This window comes from Phymastichus coffea, unplaced genomic scaffold (assembly GCF_024137745.1).
Source record: "Phymastichus coffea isolate CEN01 unplaced genomic scaffold, Cenicafe_Pcof_1.1 PCOF00222, whole genome shotgun sequence".
NCBI classification, from domain to species: Eukaryota; Metazoa; Arthropoda; class Insecta; order Hymenoptera; family Eulophidae; genus Phymastichus; species Phymastichus coffea.
The window spans coordinates 34,927-51,556 of NW_026707033.1; the positions used below are offsets into that span (position 1 = coordinate 34,927).

General features: G+C 40.6%; 1 protein-coding gene across 1 annotated transcript in view; it reads left to right on the top strand.

Annotated features, from left to right (window-relative positions):
• The window catches only part of LOC131674240 (suppressor of lurcher protein 1-like), a 57,995-nt gene that overhangs the window by 29,146 nt on the left and 12,219 nt on the right, over positions 1 to 16,630 (top strand). The window contains exons 2-3 of the mRNA XM_058952783.1: positions 10,166 to 10,352; positions 10,619 to 10,809. Of these exons, the coding sequence (XP_058808766.1) occupies positions 10,166 to 10,352; positions 10,619 to 10,809 (378 nt within the window). The remainder of the gene's footprint in view (positions 1 to 10,165; positions 10,353 to 10,618; positions 10,810 to 16,630) is intronic.

Consider the following 16,630-nt stretch of genomic DNA (forward strand, 5'->3'; position numbering starts at 1 on the left):
AATGACATACAAAAAAAATCGAACAATTATCCACTTTTTTGCGTAGCCACGATACACACAGCTGCACTCTTACACATACGCTCGTTAAATGCAAATTATAAAAATTTGTCGAGCGCGCGATTTCATTAGCCAGTCGAGCGTAAATTGTTGCAGGATACCCGTAGGTATGCTTACGACCGAACGAGCGATGATTGCTATTTTTGCTTGTTATGTCGGCTTGTAATCGTGCACAAGTGCATGTGTAATGCTGTTTATTATTCAATATTCTACAAATCGATTGGATACGAGGAGGAGAGGAAAATCGAAATATTCAACGATTGTGTGAATATCTAAATTGTTGATAGTGCAACGGCATGCGTATTTAAAAAAAAACAATGATTGCTTTCAATTTTGCTTTTGGCATCGATGTTATATCATTGCGACAACAACGTTTATTAATAATACTCAAACGTAAATAATTTACACCAAATAGTAGTGAGTGAAATATTCAAGTGATGGCTAATTATCAAGAAACATTAACGAGCTCGCTGTTGACGAGAATTTAGCTTTTGAAATAAACTACATTAAATTACGATGCATTTCAAATGCGTCATTAACCTTTCTAGCAAATTGAAGTTTCCTTTAACAATGATTGATTTTTCAATATTCATTCCTGAAGTTATTGTCATTATTTGCCGTGTTGATAAATACGAATTGATTAAAAAACAGCAAAGTTTGGAACAATGGCACAGGCAATGACCGTAACTCATGATTAACCCATATTAAACCATCATTCGATATTCTTGTACAGTGGTTCCTGGCTTTTGCCTTTTTTCGTTGCAAAACAATTTTCACGTGTGAAAACTTGACAAAGGTGTCTTTCAAATATTTCACCTGTGCACACGACGTAAGTTTCCGGTACAAACATACGTCTATTTCAAGCGTGCAGTAAAGTCTACTATTGTGTGCGAGCAGCGGCAGCAGGCATGACGAGATTTTTGCACAGAGGAAATGCTCCATAAATCCAATTGTAAAATATTCAATAGCGTGTGCACACCTATAAGGAAATGCCCTCGCATATTCGTACACGCGTATAGTTATTTTTCCAAGCCGATAGTTGCCTCGCTACGATTTACCCTTGCGCGCACAGCAAGGAAATAATAAATTGTGCCCGGGCCTTTTCATCGAAAGTTAGCCTGCCAAGAGTCACGAGGTCGACGATTGAAAAACATCGTAAATCGCCGACGAAAGCCCAAATGGAGAGACGCTATCCGGCGATCGCCCGGTAATTTGCTATAAATCTCGTAATGCCGCACGCGATTCAATTTTATGTTTTTTCAATGCTACACTCTTTCTCATTTGAATCGTGTTGTTTCAAGATACGTGCGAAATTTCTCGTCAGAGTACGTGTCGAGGCACAAAAAAAGAAAGGTATTTAACCTCGCATTGTTTCGATTGAATGGATGTCTCCTTTTTTTATTTTAATTCTTTGCACGAGACTTCTTTACTGTAAGTATAATGGAGCGAAGAGTACTTCCTTTTCTAAAGTATACACATTTTTTCTCTTTCTCACTCTCTTGCATGCGATAAAGCGCAGAACAGCATTGTTCTCCTCTCGAAGAGTCGAAGCTGCTGAGCCGATTGTCTTCTTAAAACTAAAACATTTACTTAGGCTGATGGAGAAAAGCTCTTTCGAGATTTTTATTTTTGCGTTATTCGCATCGATTTGCATGATTTATTATTGACCTTTTTCACTAAACTGACGCGCTATCGTTGTAATATTTTGAGCAAATGACACGTCAGATTGCTAAATAAATGGAAAATAAAAACAAACGAGATATACAGATGTGGATTGGAAAGTAATGGAATGGCTATTGGATCAAACGATTCAATGTAAATTCATCGTCGTAGAGCATATTAATATTTTCGATTTCTAAATTACAAAATTTATTGTAGATTCATACAAACTCGTATCGAAATATCAACGAATCACCGTGACAAAATGAAATAAAAGTAACCGTTGAAGTTTTGAGATACACGGGCCGAGAAAACGCAAAACGACGAACAAATATAGCCGAGTATAAAATAAAAGTAAATAACGAAATTCTTTAGTAACGAAACAAAATTGAATTGACGTGTGCTTACTGAGGAAAGGCAACCTTTCTCGTATTTTTCCATGGCGTCATTTTTTCTTTTTTTCAAGCACCTAGCCGCCGATATAACTGCGCCTGCATGAGACGACGACGAAGACGAAAGTAAATGCATTAAACTTTTTGCGTTATCTGCAGCGACCCAGGTTCCGTCACTAGCAAGCGCAGTCATCGAATAAAGCATCGCGGCATCGGGCGTATTTTCCAGCTGCTTCTTCTTTTCTTCTCTCCCATACCTGTTTATTTATTTTTGTACACAGCGCCGCAAACTGCATCGGCAATTCCACGTCGACTCGCTTTTTCACTGTAATTGCCAGCTCGCACGAATCGCACAGACGATTAATTGTCAAGACGGCTCAGCGCGAGCGACTTGTGTATGAAAGATCATTACGCGCGCGGCTGAGAAAAGAAAAGTTGTCGTGCTCCGTTTTGAACTTGACACAGCCATAGGCGTGCGCGATATCTGTCGAGCTTTGCACGAGAAAGGGAGCGAGCGAATTATTGCTCTGGCGCTCTTTTTCATTGTGACGGATGGTGGCTCACTTAAAACTTGTTTGTCGCAATCTTTGCCAACTTTCATTTTTCATGCCATTTTCCCGCCGGCTCTCTTACTCGCTGATCGACTGATTCGATTACTTTTCAAATGCCGCCCGTTGACACATCGACGCTAAATACACAGCGAGCTTTTCCCAAAGCGACATGGAAAGTTGTTGCACTTATTTTCGCACAACAAACTTTTCAAATATTTAATTTTCCCTCGCGAAAAAAGGGCATGTATATATAACAAGACAGCCGCGCGTATGCTCGCAGTTGCGAGAGAGTTTCTTTCGAAGCTTTTTTTTCCAACAAACATACTCGAAAGTTTTCTCAATGGAAAGATGCAATTGCCTTGATGCAACGACTCAGCTCATTTCATTTTCAAAGGTTTGCTTGATTCCTCGAGGAAGTACAGGACTTTTCGTAGGTGGAATTTGCCTCTCGCGAAAATGCCAAACTCAAAGCACTTCTTTTCAGAGCACGCTATCTTATTCGACTCCACTCACGAATTCTTTGGATTTTTAATAAAATTGCACGCTGCCGAAATGCACTGTCACTTTTAATTCTCGGAGCCATTATCAGATCAAAGCTAAAAGCCGCGTATATGTACACATAATCCATGATCCATACATTAACATTCCCCGAACTAATTAAGATGCACTAGGGGGGGGGGGGCGCATCGGCAAGCTTTTTCTTGGGCATTACATAAACGCTAATTAAATGACATGACTGTAGGACACAGCTAAGTGAGAGATTATGACGGCACGTATTGTTGAGCTTTTAAGTCATTGGTTATATTTTCAATAACGCCGGTATCTAACTTTTTTTTTATTCAAGTGAAAACAAGCCACGTACTTTCCAATTTACATTTCCACTAGGCGCTCGCAAGAATACCAAATTCTCGCGCTTGGGGGGCTACTGCTGCAACTTCAATTAACTGCTGCGCGGCATTCGACATTGAGAAACGCGTTGGCGTTTGCTTCCTGTGCTTTACTTTTTCTCGCTCTGCGACAAGCTCATTAGCTAAAGTAGCTTCGAAGAATGAACAAATAAAGGGCGGATAAAAAAGCGAAAAGAATTGATCTGAAAAGAAAGAGAGAGAGAGAGAAATTTTCTTGGAAGAGGAAGCCGATAAATCAGAGAGCGCGCGCGCGTTCGCGCTCCAGGAATTAGTTACCGCTGCGATGTTCCGTTTTGCATTCGCGCTAAGTAGTTTCTGCGCAACCCTTCGCTCCTCCTCCTTTCCGGCAGTGGCTTCCTCTTCTTTGGCGAGATTTTCCCCGGCGTAATTTCCGTGACTTCCAGTCGCTCTCTTTCTTTTATTTTCTTTTTATCTCGACGACGCCGACGACGACGACGAAATTTAATAAAGAAAATGAATGCGCAATAATCGAAGATACCGAAACCTGCCTGTCTGCTTGCTTGAATATTTTTTTATTGGTATTTCACATACATATATATATATATATATATATACTCAATTTTTTTCTTTCCTCCTTCACTTCGATTTCATTAGCGGAGTGAGTGAGAAAGACGAAGAGACCTCTAGGATTATACCACTTGTTCCATTTTCTTCCGATAAAATGCGGATTACTGTATTTCTTACGAGCATTTCATCGCTGCGCGTAAACGACATTAACTTTTTTTTTCTTCGTAGGATTTAATATTAAACGTTTATAGGAATATTAATTTTTTTCTTCGTCTTTTCTTTACACATTCGCCGTAAACGTCATCAACGTACGTTTCAGTAATAGTACATTACGACACTAGGCCAGAAAGTTGGATTTCCGGGGCGTGCGTAAGTGATATTACGCACGCCTGGGCATCCAACTATCTGGCCGTGTGTCGTATACTATTTTTCCTTATCCCTGGCCGAAAGTGCCGTGTACACGGAGAGAATAAAAATTATGGTGATCGTTCTGTAAAGTTGAAATACCTAAACTTTTAGAGGCTAACCGAGTGTGCGGGAATGACAGCTGCGCATGCGCGTCGCGCGTCTAATGCCGCTGCTCTATAGCGTACAGAAAAAACATTTGGGGAAAATCCGGGGAAACCCCAAGTCGTCATACTTTATGATTGAAAATTTTACTGGGCGTCACTGAAATTTTTACTAAGCTATCTTAGTCATTTCAACATGAAATTCTTTCCATGTAGCTGCGCGTGCTTTTTACTTTCCGCTTAAATCATGTTAAGCTGGTCTAGCTGCAGTACGGTTAGGTGTCTCCAAGCCCGCCTGACTTTTGTAAAAACGAGGCGAAGCCGAGGTTTTACTGGTCAGGGCGGGCATGAAAAACAAAGGTCACTTGCACAACACTATGTACGGAGATCAAACTCTACGTCTTTACCGGCGTACAGTAGCAAAAGCTTTGGTTTGACTGGTAAGAAAATCTTTCAGCCAACCCCCGCATTTTTACAGACGCCGTAAAAAGCGCTCTTTTCTTAGCCTTTCGGTCAAAAGATAAAAAAAAAACTCTAATTTTGCCTATCAGGGGTCTACATTTTTTAAAAACGCCGCAAAGGACACTCTTTCCGAAGCCTTTCCGCGCCTGGATAGAAAAAAGCATTTCAGCCAATCAGCGCCGCGTTTCCCAAACAGCCAATCAGCGCCGCTTTTCCCAAACAGGCCGCAAAAGTCCCTCTTCCCGGAGCGAAATCAGGCCGGGAAATAGGCACTTTCGGCCAAGGGATAAGGAAAATATTATTTTCACCGAAGCAGCATATTTTAATGAAATGTCCATCGACGGCTATAATTGGATGTTTATTGATTACTTATTAATTAAACGTTAATTACAAGTGTATTTACTTATCAATGAATAATATTTCAATAAAAGCCGTCCTGATCATAAATTTCCAATAGATCTCTTTTTCAAACTAAACTTAACAACCTATGCTGTGAATAAATTTTTTTCAATCAAATGCATAATAGTTAGTTTATTGTTTGGTATCCCTCATCACATCATCAAATTTTCTCGAATCAACTATTTAGCAACGAAAAAATGTTTCTTCTTGAAATTTCAGGTGCACAACAAGCGCAACTGTCAATCAAACTGTACACCGTCGCTTCTGTGGCGCGCGTAAAAGAAAATAGCAATTATTTCAAGACCCAAGCGCTGTATCTGCACTCGACACATATACCGTTGTTTCTATACGGCTTAATTCCAAAACAATCAAGTTCCGCAGCTGCGTCGGCTAGTAGTCACACCTTTTTGACCATCCTCTCTTGGAACAATTATCCTCGTAGACAGCGATAATTTCCGGCGCTTAATTAAATTTGAACGTTGCGCGTGCGCTCGCGCAAACAGCGCGAATTTAATTATAGGCTAGCGCGAGTTTTCGCAGCCAATTGCCACTGATAATTATCTTCACGCTGCGCTCACGCCAGAGAGAGAGAGAGAGAGAGAGAGAGACAGCATAATAACAGATTTCGATTAATTTCGACGTTGAATTATCAACTCTCTCTCTCTCTCTCTCTCTCTCTCTCTCTCTCTCTCTCTCTCTCTCTCTCTCTCTCTCTCTCTCTCTCTCTCTCTCTCTCTCTCTCTCTCTCGCGCGCGCGCACCTTTTCATTAGGACGACGACAACGACAAAACTTGGCTAGAAGCAAAACCAGCATTACGTATGCCACGCCATCAATGTACATATCCCTGGGAATTCTGTTTTGTACCGAAGGCGCGCAGCCACGGCTGCTGCTGCTGGTGCTGCTCGCAAAAAAGCCAAGCGCCATTGATTGGATGCCTCGGATTCGTAGTTTGCGAGTCTCGATGCCCCCGCGCTATGTTTATATGCATGAGTTCGCGTACGGGCTTGTCGAAGCTTTTCTCTTTTTTTCATCAGAGTTCGGTTTGTTGTTTGTCTGATTAAGACGATTTTTTCCGTCTCTAACTTTTCTATATTTGTTTACTGTCGATTTTACGTCAAATTTACGGTTTCATATAATCTGCGACTTGAGACGGTTGAGTTTTTAAAGGGTGATGCGAGTGGGTGTTCGAGTTTATAATTAGATGTTGCACACTATCTCTGACACATATTTGGAAAAAACTTTCACTTGGATACATGCTAATTTTCCGTGAGAATGATTAAAAAACCCGCCGCTTGCTACTACAAATGGAACGTAGTTATTGTAAACTTTTGATTATGCAACAGCTTTATATAAAAATATCTCTGATTCGATAACTATATATTTACGAATAATATTACAAATTCACATATATCATTTCGTCGAAAGAAGTAGATTGCAGTTGGACATATGTGAAATTGATTATATTCTGCAGTAATATAAGAGAGATGGTCTTGAAAGAACACGAATAAACGTGCATGATGAAGGCAATTTTGATAATCATTGAAAAAGTTATGGTAATGAGACATGAGCAGTCATAGCTGCGCAGCTTCCATCTCTTCCATCAATAGGGATTCCGAATATTCATCAAAATACATTCGCTCTCTTTCTCTCTCTCTCTCTCTCTCTCTCTCTCTCTCTCTCTCTCTCCCTCTCTCTTTCTCTCTCTCTCTTTCGATCATTATTACGCGAGCAATTCCCTTTGCGGAACCGAAGCGCAAATGACTCTAGAAATTCAATAACCCACAGCGGCACATTAAGCAGCCTGTCTTTTCTCATATAAATGGCAGGATCCACAGTCATTCTCTCTCTCTCTCTCTCTCTCTCTCTCTCTCTCTCTCTCTCTCTCTCTCTACCTCAGCTCTCTCTAAGGAATAACACAGAAGCTCTTTGACTCTTGCTCATGAATGCAAATTAAAGGCTTCGCGATTTCTCGCCCCTCTCGGTAAGTCTTTGTCTTTGCCGTCTGTTTTACTTTGCTGTACACGCGCGCCCCCGAGATATTGCACGCGAGCAAAGCCTTATGAGAACTCGACGAGTCACGCTTAGTCTGATTTATTTTCTTTACCCCTCCTCCATCCGGATAGGAACGATTGACTACTATATACTTCCATTCGTTTTAATTTCTAGTTCAAATATGTTTTTTTGTTCAAGAGCGAGTAACAAATGGCACGTTTATATCCGAGCATACATGTGGAGTTACGTGAGTGTGGTGCGTGCAATAGCGTTTATTAAAAAAATCGCCCCTCCGAATGGCCTTTATAAATGACTTTGGAAAATGGATTGCGTGCTGTAGCTTTGTGCATAGCATCTAACTCATACTAGATGGAATTACGCCTGACATAACCACGATATTACTACTTAAAATAAGGATAGTACTTCTGAGTTAGGTTTTATTTATGGGGGTTATTTAATTGCAACTTTTCAGAAATTATAGTGCTTGCACTATGTTTAAGATTGTTGAAAAAAAGAAATCCTCCAATAATTAAAAAACTGTATATTTCGTATTCAATAAACGAACTATAGTAATATTCTACCATCATTACTTACCCTTTAAAAAAAATGAGCTAGCCAAAGAAAATAAATCAAATAGAAAAATTTTCAGACTCACGAAATACAATATTACCATTGGACAATGAATATATGAAACTCCACAGTCAAATAAAGCAAAAAAAATTAAAAGTCGCATTGAAAGAAGGAAAAAAAAAAGAAAGATCGCGAGGGAGTTTCCGCGTTTTTCAACTCGACAACGGAGAGGGAGAACGTACCATCCTTCCTCGCCTGTCACTCGAAGATGTAAGCGCACACCCGCATAAATCCAGCTCGGTGGTTATTCGCTCGTCCGTAGGGAGAGAGAGAGAGAGAGAGAGAGAGAGACTAGCGCGCGTTTACTCTCTACTCTCTCGACGTGTGAATTTCAATGGGTTTGGCTCTTCTCGCACGTCTCTACACGATGTGATAAGATGACTGTTCAGTGGACACCTATCAATCGATAATTATATTGCGCTTTTGTTTTGTGATTGATATCGACTGTGTTATGCTTTTGTGATTTTTGATTATTCGTTTCTTTTTATTAATTTTTTAAGCATTTTTCAGTAATTTTATGACTATTACGATAGTTCTTAAATGTTTATTTTGATAAAATATTCACAGATTCTATAACAAGCAGATGAACGAATAGCAGACTCAAAATTTAATTAATTATCATACCATTCAAGTATGCATGTGACTATCAATAGGTAATTTCAGAAATTCAGGATATTGTAAGGTTTTACCTCAATAGGTATGTTAATTAGATTTACGCATGTAGCAGATAAGATTTGATAAAAAAAGAAATAAAACAGCTTTTCGTCATAAAAATCCATATATCGAACGTTCAACGAAATAGAGTTTGGAAACGACAAAATCTCATCGTAATGGAATTTGCCTGCCGCTGAAACTAAAACTGTTAGCGGATGAAATTGTCAAATCCGCGAGCGATAGAGAAGCAGGTGCGCAACGCAGCGCAATGGCATAAGCCTGTCGACGCGGCTATTCCCTTTATGTGACACGCGCCACTCCCTCTCTCTCTCTCTCTCTCTTTCTCTGTACTGTATTCGGACTTGCGATGCAACAATGCCAAGTCCTATTACCCGAGCATTATGATAATATCTGTTTCTCTCCGAGCACGACAATGAGAATTTCAGCTGCGTTATATTTACATTTGCACGAGCTTTTTGCTCAGGCCCTTTTGTGTGCGCGTTCCGTATAATTTATGCCGATTAATGTTATTACGTTGGAGAAGAAAAAATATAAGTATTATTATTTTATTAAAAGTATCACGATTTGAAAGAGAAAATATATGATGATTCGAATTTCTATCGAATTCCAAACGAAACTTTAAATAGTATCTTGATCCCGTTGCAATAAAATTCATTAGATCGTCCCATCTTTTTTGTAAAACTCGTCGTGTAAAGTAATGTAACATCACAAAGAAAAAAGTTAAAAAAGACATATCCATCGCAAATAAAAATTGTTTGATATTCTGGAGTTGGAAGTACTGTTAAAAGCTAGCCTAGCGAAGCAGAATAACAAGTTCTCGCTCTCTTCCTCTGTCGACTTGAAAAGGAAGGCATATCGTGAAAAAGTTTATTGGTGTACTGCTGGTGATGCAGAAGAGATATCTATAAATATACGTTCGTATGCCAGTTGAAACGAGAAGCTTGTCGACGCCAACGGCTATACACTCTACTCTCTAATCGGTGGGTAAACGACTTCGTTCTCTATCTCTCTCCCTCTCCCTCTCGTCTCTCGCACTCTCTCGTAGTTCACTTGGCGTACTAATGCGTTTCAAACTCGCCCATTTGAACATTAATTTCACCATTTCTTTTCTACAACTACTTTATGATCGTAAATCAACTTTCAATTAGCTTCGTTGATATTAGCTGCGAGGTAACCATATGTTGTAGGATTCAATGAGAAATAGTGAAGTATTGATCTGACTTTTCAGTAAGTTTTCAGCAAGTTGATTTATATTGATGAAAATTAAAATATCGAAGAAAAGGAGAAATGATATTTAAATGGAAATCGAGCTTCAGCGTTTACATAAATATTTTTCTTGTGGCGAATTGAAAGTCCATCCCAATTTATCGCTAATTGCAAATCGTTTGGTTATTTGTTTCAGCCTCATCGTGTAATATGGTGTTCAATAGCGACACAACAAAGTCTGGTCTGGTCACGTCACCTGGTTACCCGAACGCGTATCCAGCAAGGACAACGTGTACATATGATTTCCAAGGACGCGGTAAGGAGAGAATTCAGATAATCTTTCAAGACTTCGATGTCTATCGATCTCCTGATGCCCTGAAAGAGTAAGTTTAGTTTATCCTAAAAGTCACGTTATTATAGAATGTTTATGCCCTAGTTCGAATCCATACAATAATTTAAATGAAAAGAGACAAGCTAAAGCTTATTAAAAGGATGGAAAAATCCGACATATATAAAGTAAAGCAGATGTTTGTTCCGCAAAGAACAACACTGCATCGCGGAAAATCCATTAATCGGCTTATCATGATATAGACGGCATTAAATATTTCTCTACTCGAATTAACGATGGAATTGGATTTTTCTCTATTAGATGCGAGTCGACGGATTCACTGGTGGCTTACGTGCAGATAGATGGAAAAATGGAAAAGATCGACTCGTTTTGCGGCGAGTCACCACCAAGGCCAATCATGAGTAATGGACCAAGATTATTCCTAGAATTCCGTGGGCTTACCTCGTCGAGACATGCTCGCGGTTTCAAGGCCGTGTACTCGTTCACGGAAAGTAAGTGCATCGTGTATCGTTTTAATGCTTGTCACCTGAGTGCTTCGCTAACACTGTATCGAAGATCGAAGCTCAGCACAGTTTCGGCGAAAAGTAGATTCAAGGACGAAGGAAGTGTTTTCCAAGCCTCTCGCATCTTCGAGAAATAATCGCGGCGCCAGCGCCGAACTTGTTTTATGAATACAAAGTAGGCACGAGATACGCGCGCGGTCACGTTGCTACGAAAAATGCGGAAAATGCGAAATGCGCGAGCTTTGGCGCGACTGTGACGTCTGAACAGGCGAAATCTAATTGCCTCGTGGCAAATGCTACGAAAGTTTAGAAGGGATTTTACCCTCGGGCCTTAAATATTCTCACATTCTCTTGCTCGGCCTCTCGGAGTACAGTCAAATAGTTCCATTAGCAGTCCACTTGCAAAGTATCATGGAAAACGCTAGCGGAGTATTCCTTACTGCAGCGCTCGGCAAGCTTGGGCTTCGCTCGCGGAAGATAATCCACGAAAAGCTTACTCAGTGCTATCTCCGGCGAAGCTAGCAATTGAAAAGCAAAGATTGGTAAGTTTGCCACTTGGGATTGATCTTGAAAAAAATGCAGCTCTCGATTAACTCGTTTGGAAGTTGGCTAAAGACGAGCTCAAACGTTCGATCTCCGGCACAGCCGGGACCGCGCGGCGCACAGACGCAGGCAGAGACAACAATAGCTCGATAATAAAGCAGTCAGAGGTAAGTAGTTTATCCCGGCGGCGCGCTCGCTGGAAGCGATATACTCAAGCGTGCTCGACAGCGGGACATTTCTGCGCGATGGGTTTACACGAGCGAGTTTTCGGGTTGCGCGGCAGGGGCTGTAGCGGGGTAACGGGGAAACGGGGAAACAAGCCGGCGAGGCGTTATATCTGCAACGTTGCCGCGGCGTTGCACGGCCCTCCGGGCTATACATCAACAAGCTCTCCCAAGTATATAACTTGACCGAACGCTTCGACTATGCCTGTGTGCGTGTACGCTGCGCACCTTGACTGACGTTAGTTAGCCATGCTCGAGTTAATTTCACTCCTGGCAATCGATTTCTCCCGCACGTGCCTGCGCCAAATACTGGATGCCTTGGCTGTGTTTGCGCAGTGTGTGGCTTCAGGTCGCTTCGTCACGAATCTATACTCCCCTCTATTTTACCATTTTATTTTTCCTCGCAATAGTGCGATCACAACGCGCTACAGATTTTTCACGTGTACGCCATTTAAATACAAAGGAATGCCATTGCTCGTGAGAATTCGTCCTGCGCGAATATTGGATAATGAAATTCTTCGGATAATTACGTTCCACCAAATATTGTACGGTTGCACGCTCAAATATATGCGCGTGCAGCGTGCTTAGAAATTATTTCATCGCATAAGCATCTCTCAAATTTTTCAATTTTGAAGAATCGACCTGTAGCGAGTAAAAAGACGTCTTGGGTCGAGCGAAGTGACGACCGGCTCGTTTTTTAAAAAAATGAGGCGACGCGGACTAAAATTGAAATGTCATCTTGAAAAAAAAGAAAAAAAGGGTAAAAAGGGAGAAATTGTGGTGAATTCCAGAACTTGGCTTTCACAATGGAATAATTTACGTCCACGAATAACGAACGAAAAAGCACTCGACGTGCGCGCCTCTAATAACAAACGCATTGGCAGAGATAATGACATTTGCAGAGTGAAACGCGCGTGGAGACGTTAACCCATTGCGCGTGTCTCTTTGTTCTCGGGCATGCGTACGATTATTTCAGTAATGTATGTACACCTGATACACATTGCCAAAGACAGAGCTGACGTACATGTATGTATCAACATGACACGGAAGCTTCCGAAAACTCGCCGGAGGCAAATGTACACACGCAGGAGTGCAACGTTCAGCTGTAAACTGTACTAAAAAGCATTGTGCGTCTACTTAACCGGCTTACAACTCACGTTTCGAGAGGAAAGAACGATAAATAACGAACAAAAAGCGCATAGAACACAGCGAGAATGAAGTTCATTCTTGCGTGGGATTTTTTTTTGACCCGCTTCCGTGCGGCTTGAAAATTATTGCTCCAACTTTGTACTCTCCATGGGTATGTCCCGTGCAGTAATGACTTTCCGTTGTTTTCAGACGAAAACTTTGCCGCAAGAGCGACTTTGGCCAAGTTTTAATCGTTTTAACTATTTAATGCGTCAATGCACCCGCGCGTGCGAAAAAAAACAAGTCTATACAGAAGAATCTTAGCACCCGCGCGTACCACGCGGATTGAGTTTCCCGCTCGTGCAAGCAAGTTTATAGAGTAGTATACACACGCGAGCGAGCACACACACCACCGCAAAGGGGGATCTACTTTTTTGCCTTGTACTGTTGAAATTTTATTTTTCTCACCTCTTCCTGCGTATATACGAGACGAAACTTTTGTGAAAATGGATCGAATGTTTACGCTTGAAAAATGTAAAAGTATATTTCTATATCGGTTCGGATGTGCGAAAATCAATGGGATAATATTTTTTTACTTGATAGTGGGTTCGCGTGCGAATTCTCACGAGGATGTATAACCACATTTCCCTTTGAATACAATCCAATGGATAAAGTGCAGATCTCTCTCCCATTTTTCGTTACTCGTTTCGTGATTTATGCTCTATACACATTTTTTCATTGTTTAACATTTTATTAATACCGAAGACATGATCAATATCTTGAAAGTTTAACAGCTTTACGTTTCAATACAAGTGATATTCATTTACATTGTTACTTATCCATAAATCCGAAAATTTACGCGCGTAATATACGCTTTCAAAATATCCAAACGGCCCATAAAAAAAGTCACACCATCGTAAAAGCAACGAGAAAGAATGCATGTTACAAGCAAACTCAATTAATACCAAAAACGCAAAGCGTAATAACACAGCGGTATTAAACCACTCGGCAGGTGCCAAGGGGATGACTGAACACATATAGGAGGTATGCGGCAGTCATCACTGACGAAACATGCATAGCATGCGCGACGTGTCGCGAGAGCCCCTGAATGAATCAGCTGTTAGAGGGCAAGGGGGAGGGGATATTAGGCCAATCTAGCCTAGTCGCGTACATAGAGACGCAATACATTATGTCGGGCGGGTGGTAGTCTCGCGCGACGACAGCTCGTTCCCCGCATACGTTCACGCGGCGCCGCTGCATTTACGAGCAACAACACACGTACACGTTCACTCATTCACTCGCGCGCGCTCTCTCTCTCTCTCTCTCTCTCTCTCTCGTGGGCGTATAATCGACGGCATTCCCCAAGCGTCCACGCATGGCTATAAATTGCCCAGCGCTCCAACGCATTCACACATACACCGACAGTATAACATTCCTCACAAGCTCGTTGAGGCGCAGTATTATAAAAGTTCTATCCCGACAAAACTTTATCAATTTTACGACGCGACGCCTTCAATAACGACGCGCGTTTACTTGGCTGCTGATACTTCTTTTCGTGTGTGTGCGTTTTTCTTCTTTTCGAGGAATCGGTGAAAGTTAGAGCTGGAGCTCAGTGGCTACTGAGCTTTTCTGAGCTTTCACCTTGTATAGCCAATACACAAGCGCGAACGGCGCACTTGCCAATAAACTTATCTCCTGAAGATCCGTTTTAATTAGTTCGGCTTGTATGGCTTATCATACTCGTAGCGAGATTGAATGTTGCCAAGAAAGTATCGAGTTTGACATTTCGTTTTTCTTTCTCGACTTTGCTACGTCGCGTAATACTCTGGACAAATGGTTTTCAAGGTTTCCAGATAGGAAACCTACTTGAACATTTTGCAACCTGCTGCAGATGTTTCTTTATGCGCAAGTTGTGTGTACTTTTTCTCTTTTTATCGCAAACAATATAAACTCTATTATACCCAATTCCCTTGACCGTACGTACACAAGATATTCGAAAACAGTTTTACCTGTTTTTTATGTCATCCTGCGATGGAACTTTGGAAATCAATTTTTATTTTATTTTAAATTCAAATCGTAACGGGAAGTCTGTAAAGGTTTCGATTTTGTAGAATAGTTTGCTTCGAAATGAATTTGGTTAACTGAGCTAGATATGGTTTTGAAAAACTAAAATGTAAAAAAAATCCATGAAATCCCAAAATAAGGATGCAGCGAAAATCGAACATTCGCCGCGTAACCACAACAGAAGCTTGTTCGAACGTAATCCTTGGAAAAACGGATTCTCTCTGCCATCAAAAGAAAACAATATAGCCTTGCATCGTGATCTCTGTGATTTTTTATCAAATATTGATACCCTGCGAGCAATCATTAAATAAGTATACATGTGGTAAGCGTATACGCAACATTCTCACAGTTCATCGGATTTTTTAAAAACTAACGATCCATGAGTGCAAACAAAAAATAATAAAAACGAAAAATAACTTTGTGCGCAATCGGAGAGATTTTTTTACACTTCTCACACGAGCAACATATAATCTCCTGTTGTAGCTTAACTGGTCAGCTTCGTTAAGCAAAAGACAAAAGCCAAAACGACCGAAAGGCAAACTAAAATAATAACAAAAAGAATCTTTTTTTTTGGCATCGGTGAGAACACATGGCGACACAGAAAAAAACAACAAAATAAATAAAAAGAGAAAGAGAGTGTTTATTCGATGGCAGAGGAGAAACAATAACGGAATTGCCCGCGGTCAGCAGCTGAAACTCGTTCGCGCGACGCCGAACGCTCTGCTCTGCCTCTGTGCGCTGCTACCAAATGTACATGAGATGCAATCTAAAGTTCTGCGCGTGTGAACGTTCTGCGTTTCGCGGCGAGTGCAACAAAACGAAAAAAAACAACACTCGCAAAAAATACCCCTGGGCGCTATTCTCTCTCTCCCCCTCTCCTACCCTCTCTTTTACCTTTCGCTCGACGAATGAGGAAAAGCGTGCCTTTTAGATAGCTACAGAAACGCAGAGGGGGAGAGAGATTCGGCTTTCAATAGAAAAGTTTGATCTCGTTCGAGTTTTTATAAGCTCACTTTGATCTCCCAAATATTTTCAAGATCAAATATTTTTTTTCGATACCTCGCTGACTGCAGCATCAATGATTTCCGTGAAAAATGAACTGTAACGAATAAAATCATTACGTTTCGTTGAAATACGTCAATTTGAAAATTATTTATTCCATGGGAGTACTGATCTGAAAACTGTTTTACGAACGTCATTTTGTATGAAATTTTTCGGATACAATTGAAACAAAATATAACTTATAAAAAAATAAAATTTGACTACTGCTTCTAACAAACAATAAAATATGTAGTGGACCAGACGTGCAAGTAACGGCTAATTAATGCTAGAATCCTTTTTCAGTAAAGTTAAAATTCTATAAACGATGGGGCTTGAAAAATAAAAAATTGAAACATTCAATTTTACATGAAAATTCAGTTAAATGAATTATAACGAGTGAAAATCTTCTTCGTTATATTCCTCTCTCTCTCTCTCCCTCTCTCTCTCTCTCTTCCTACTCCTGCACTTACATTATGTATTTATGTAGTATGCACCTTTTCATAGTAATATTTCTCGATAAAGGTACTACTTTCGTGCCGTGGAGCAGTTTATAAAGTAAATAAGAGAGAAAGAGATACATTGCAACGGGCGCGCGCTCGCGGAAGAGAGAGAGAGACAGCGCGGAGCGTATATTATTGACCGTTAGAGCAACAATGGTAAGACAAGCAGAAGAAAAGAGGGAAAGAGTCCTTTCTAACTACGCGATTCACATTCGATTAGCTCGTTGAATAGGTAAGCCATTTTTCTCGTTTTCTGTTGTTGAGTATTTTGAGGCGATTGTGAGATCTTGACACTAACTTCGAACGCTT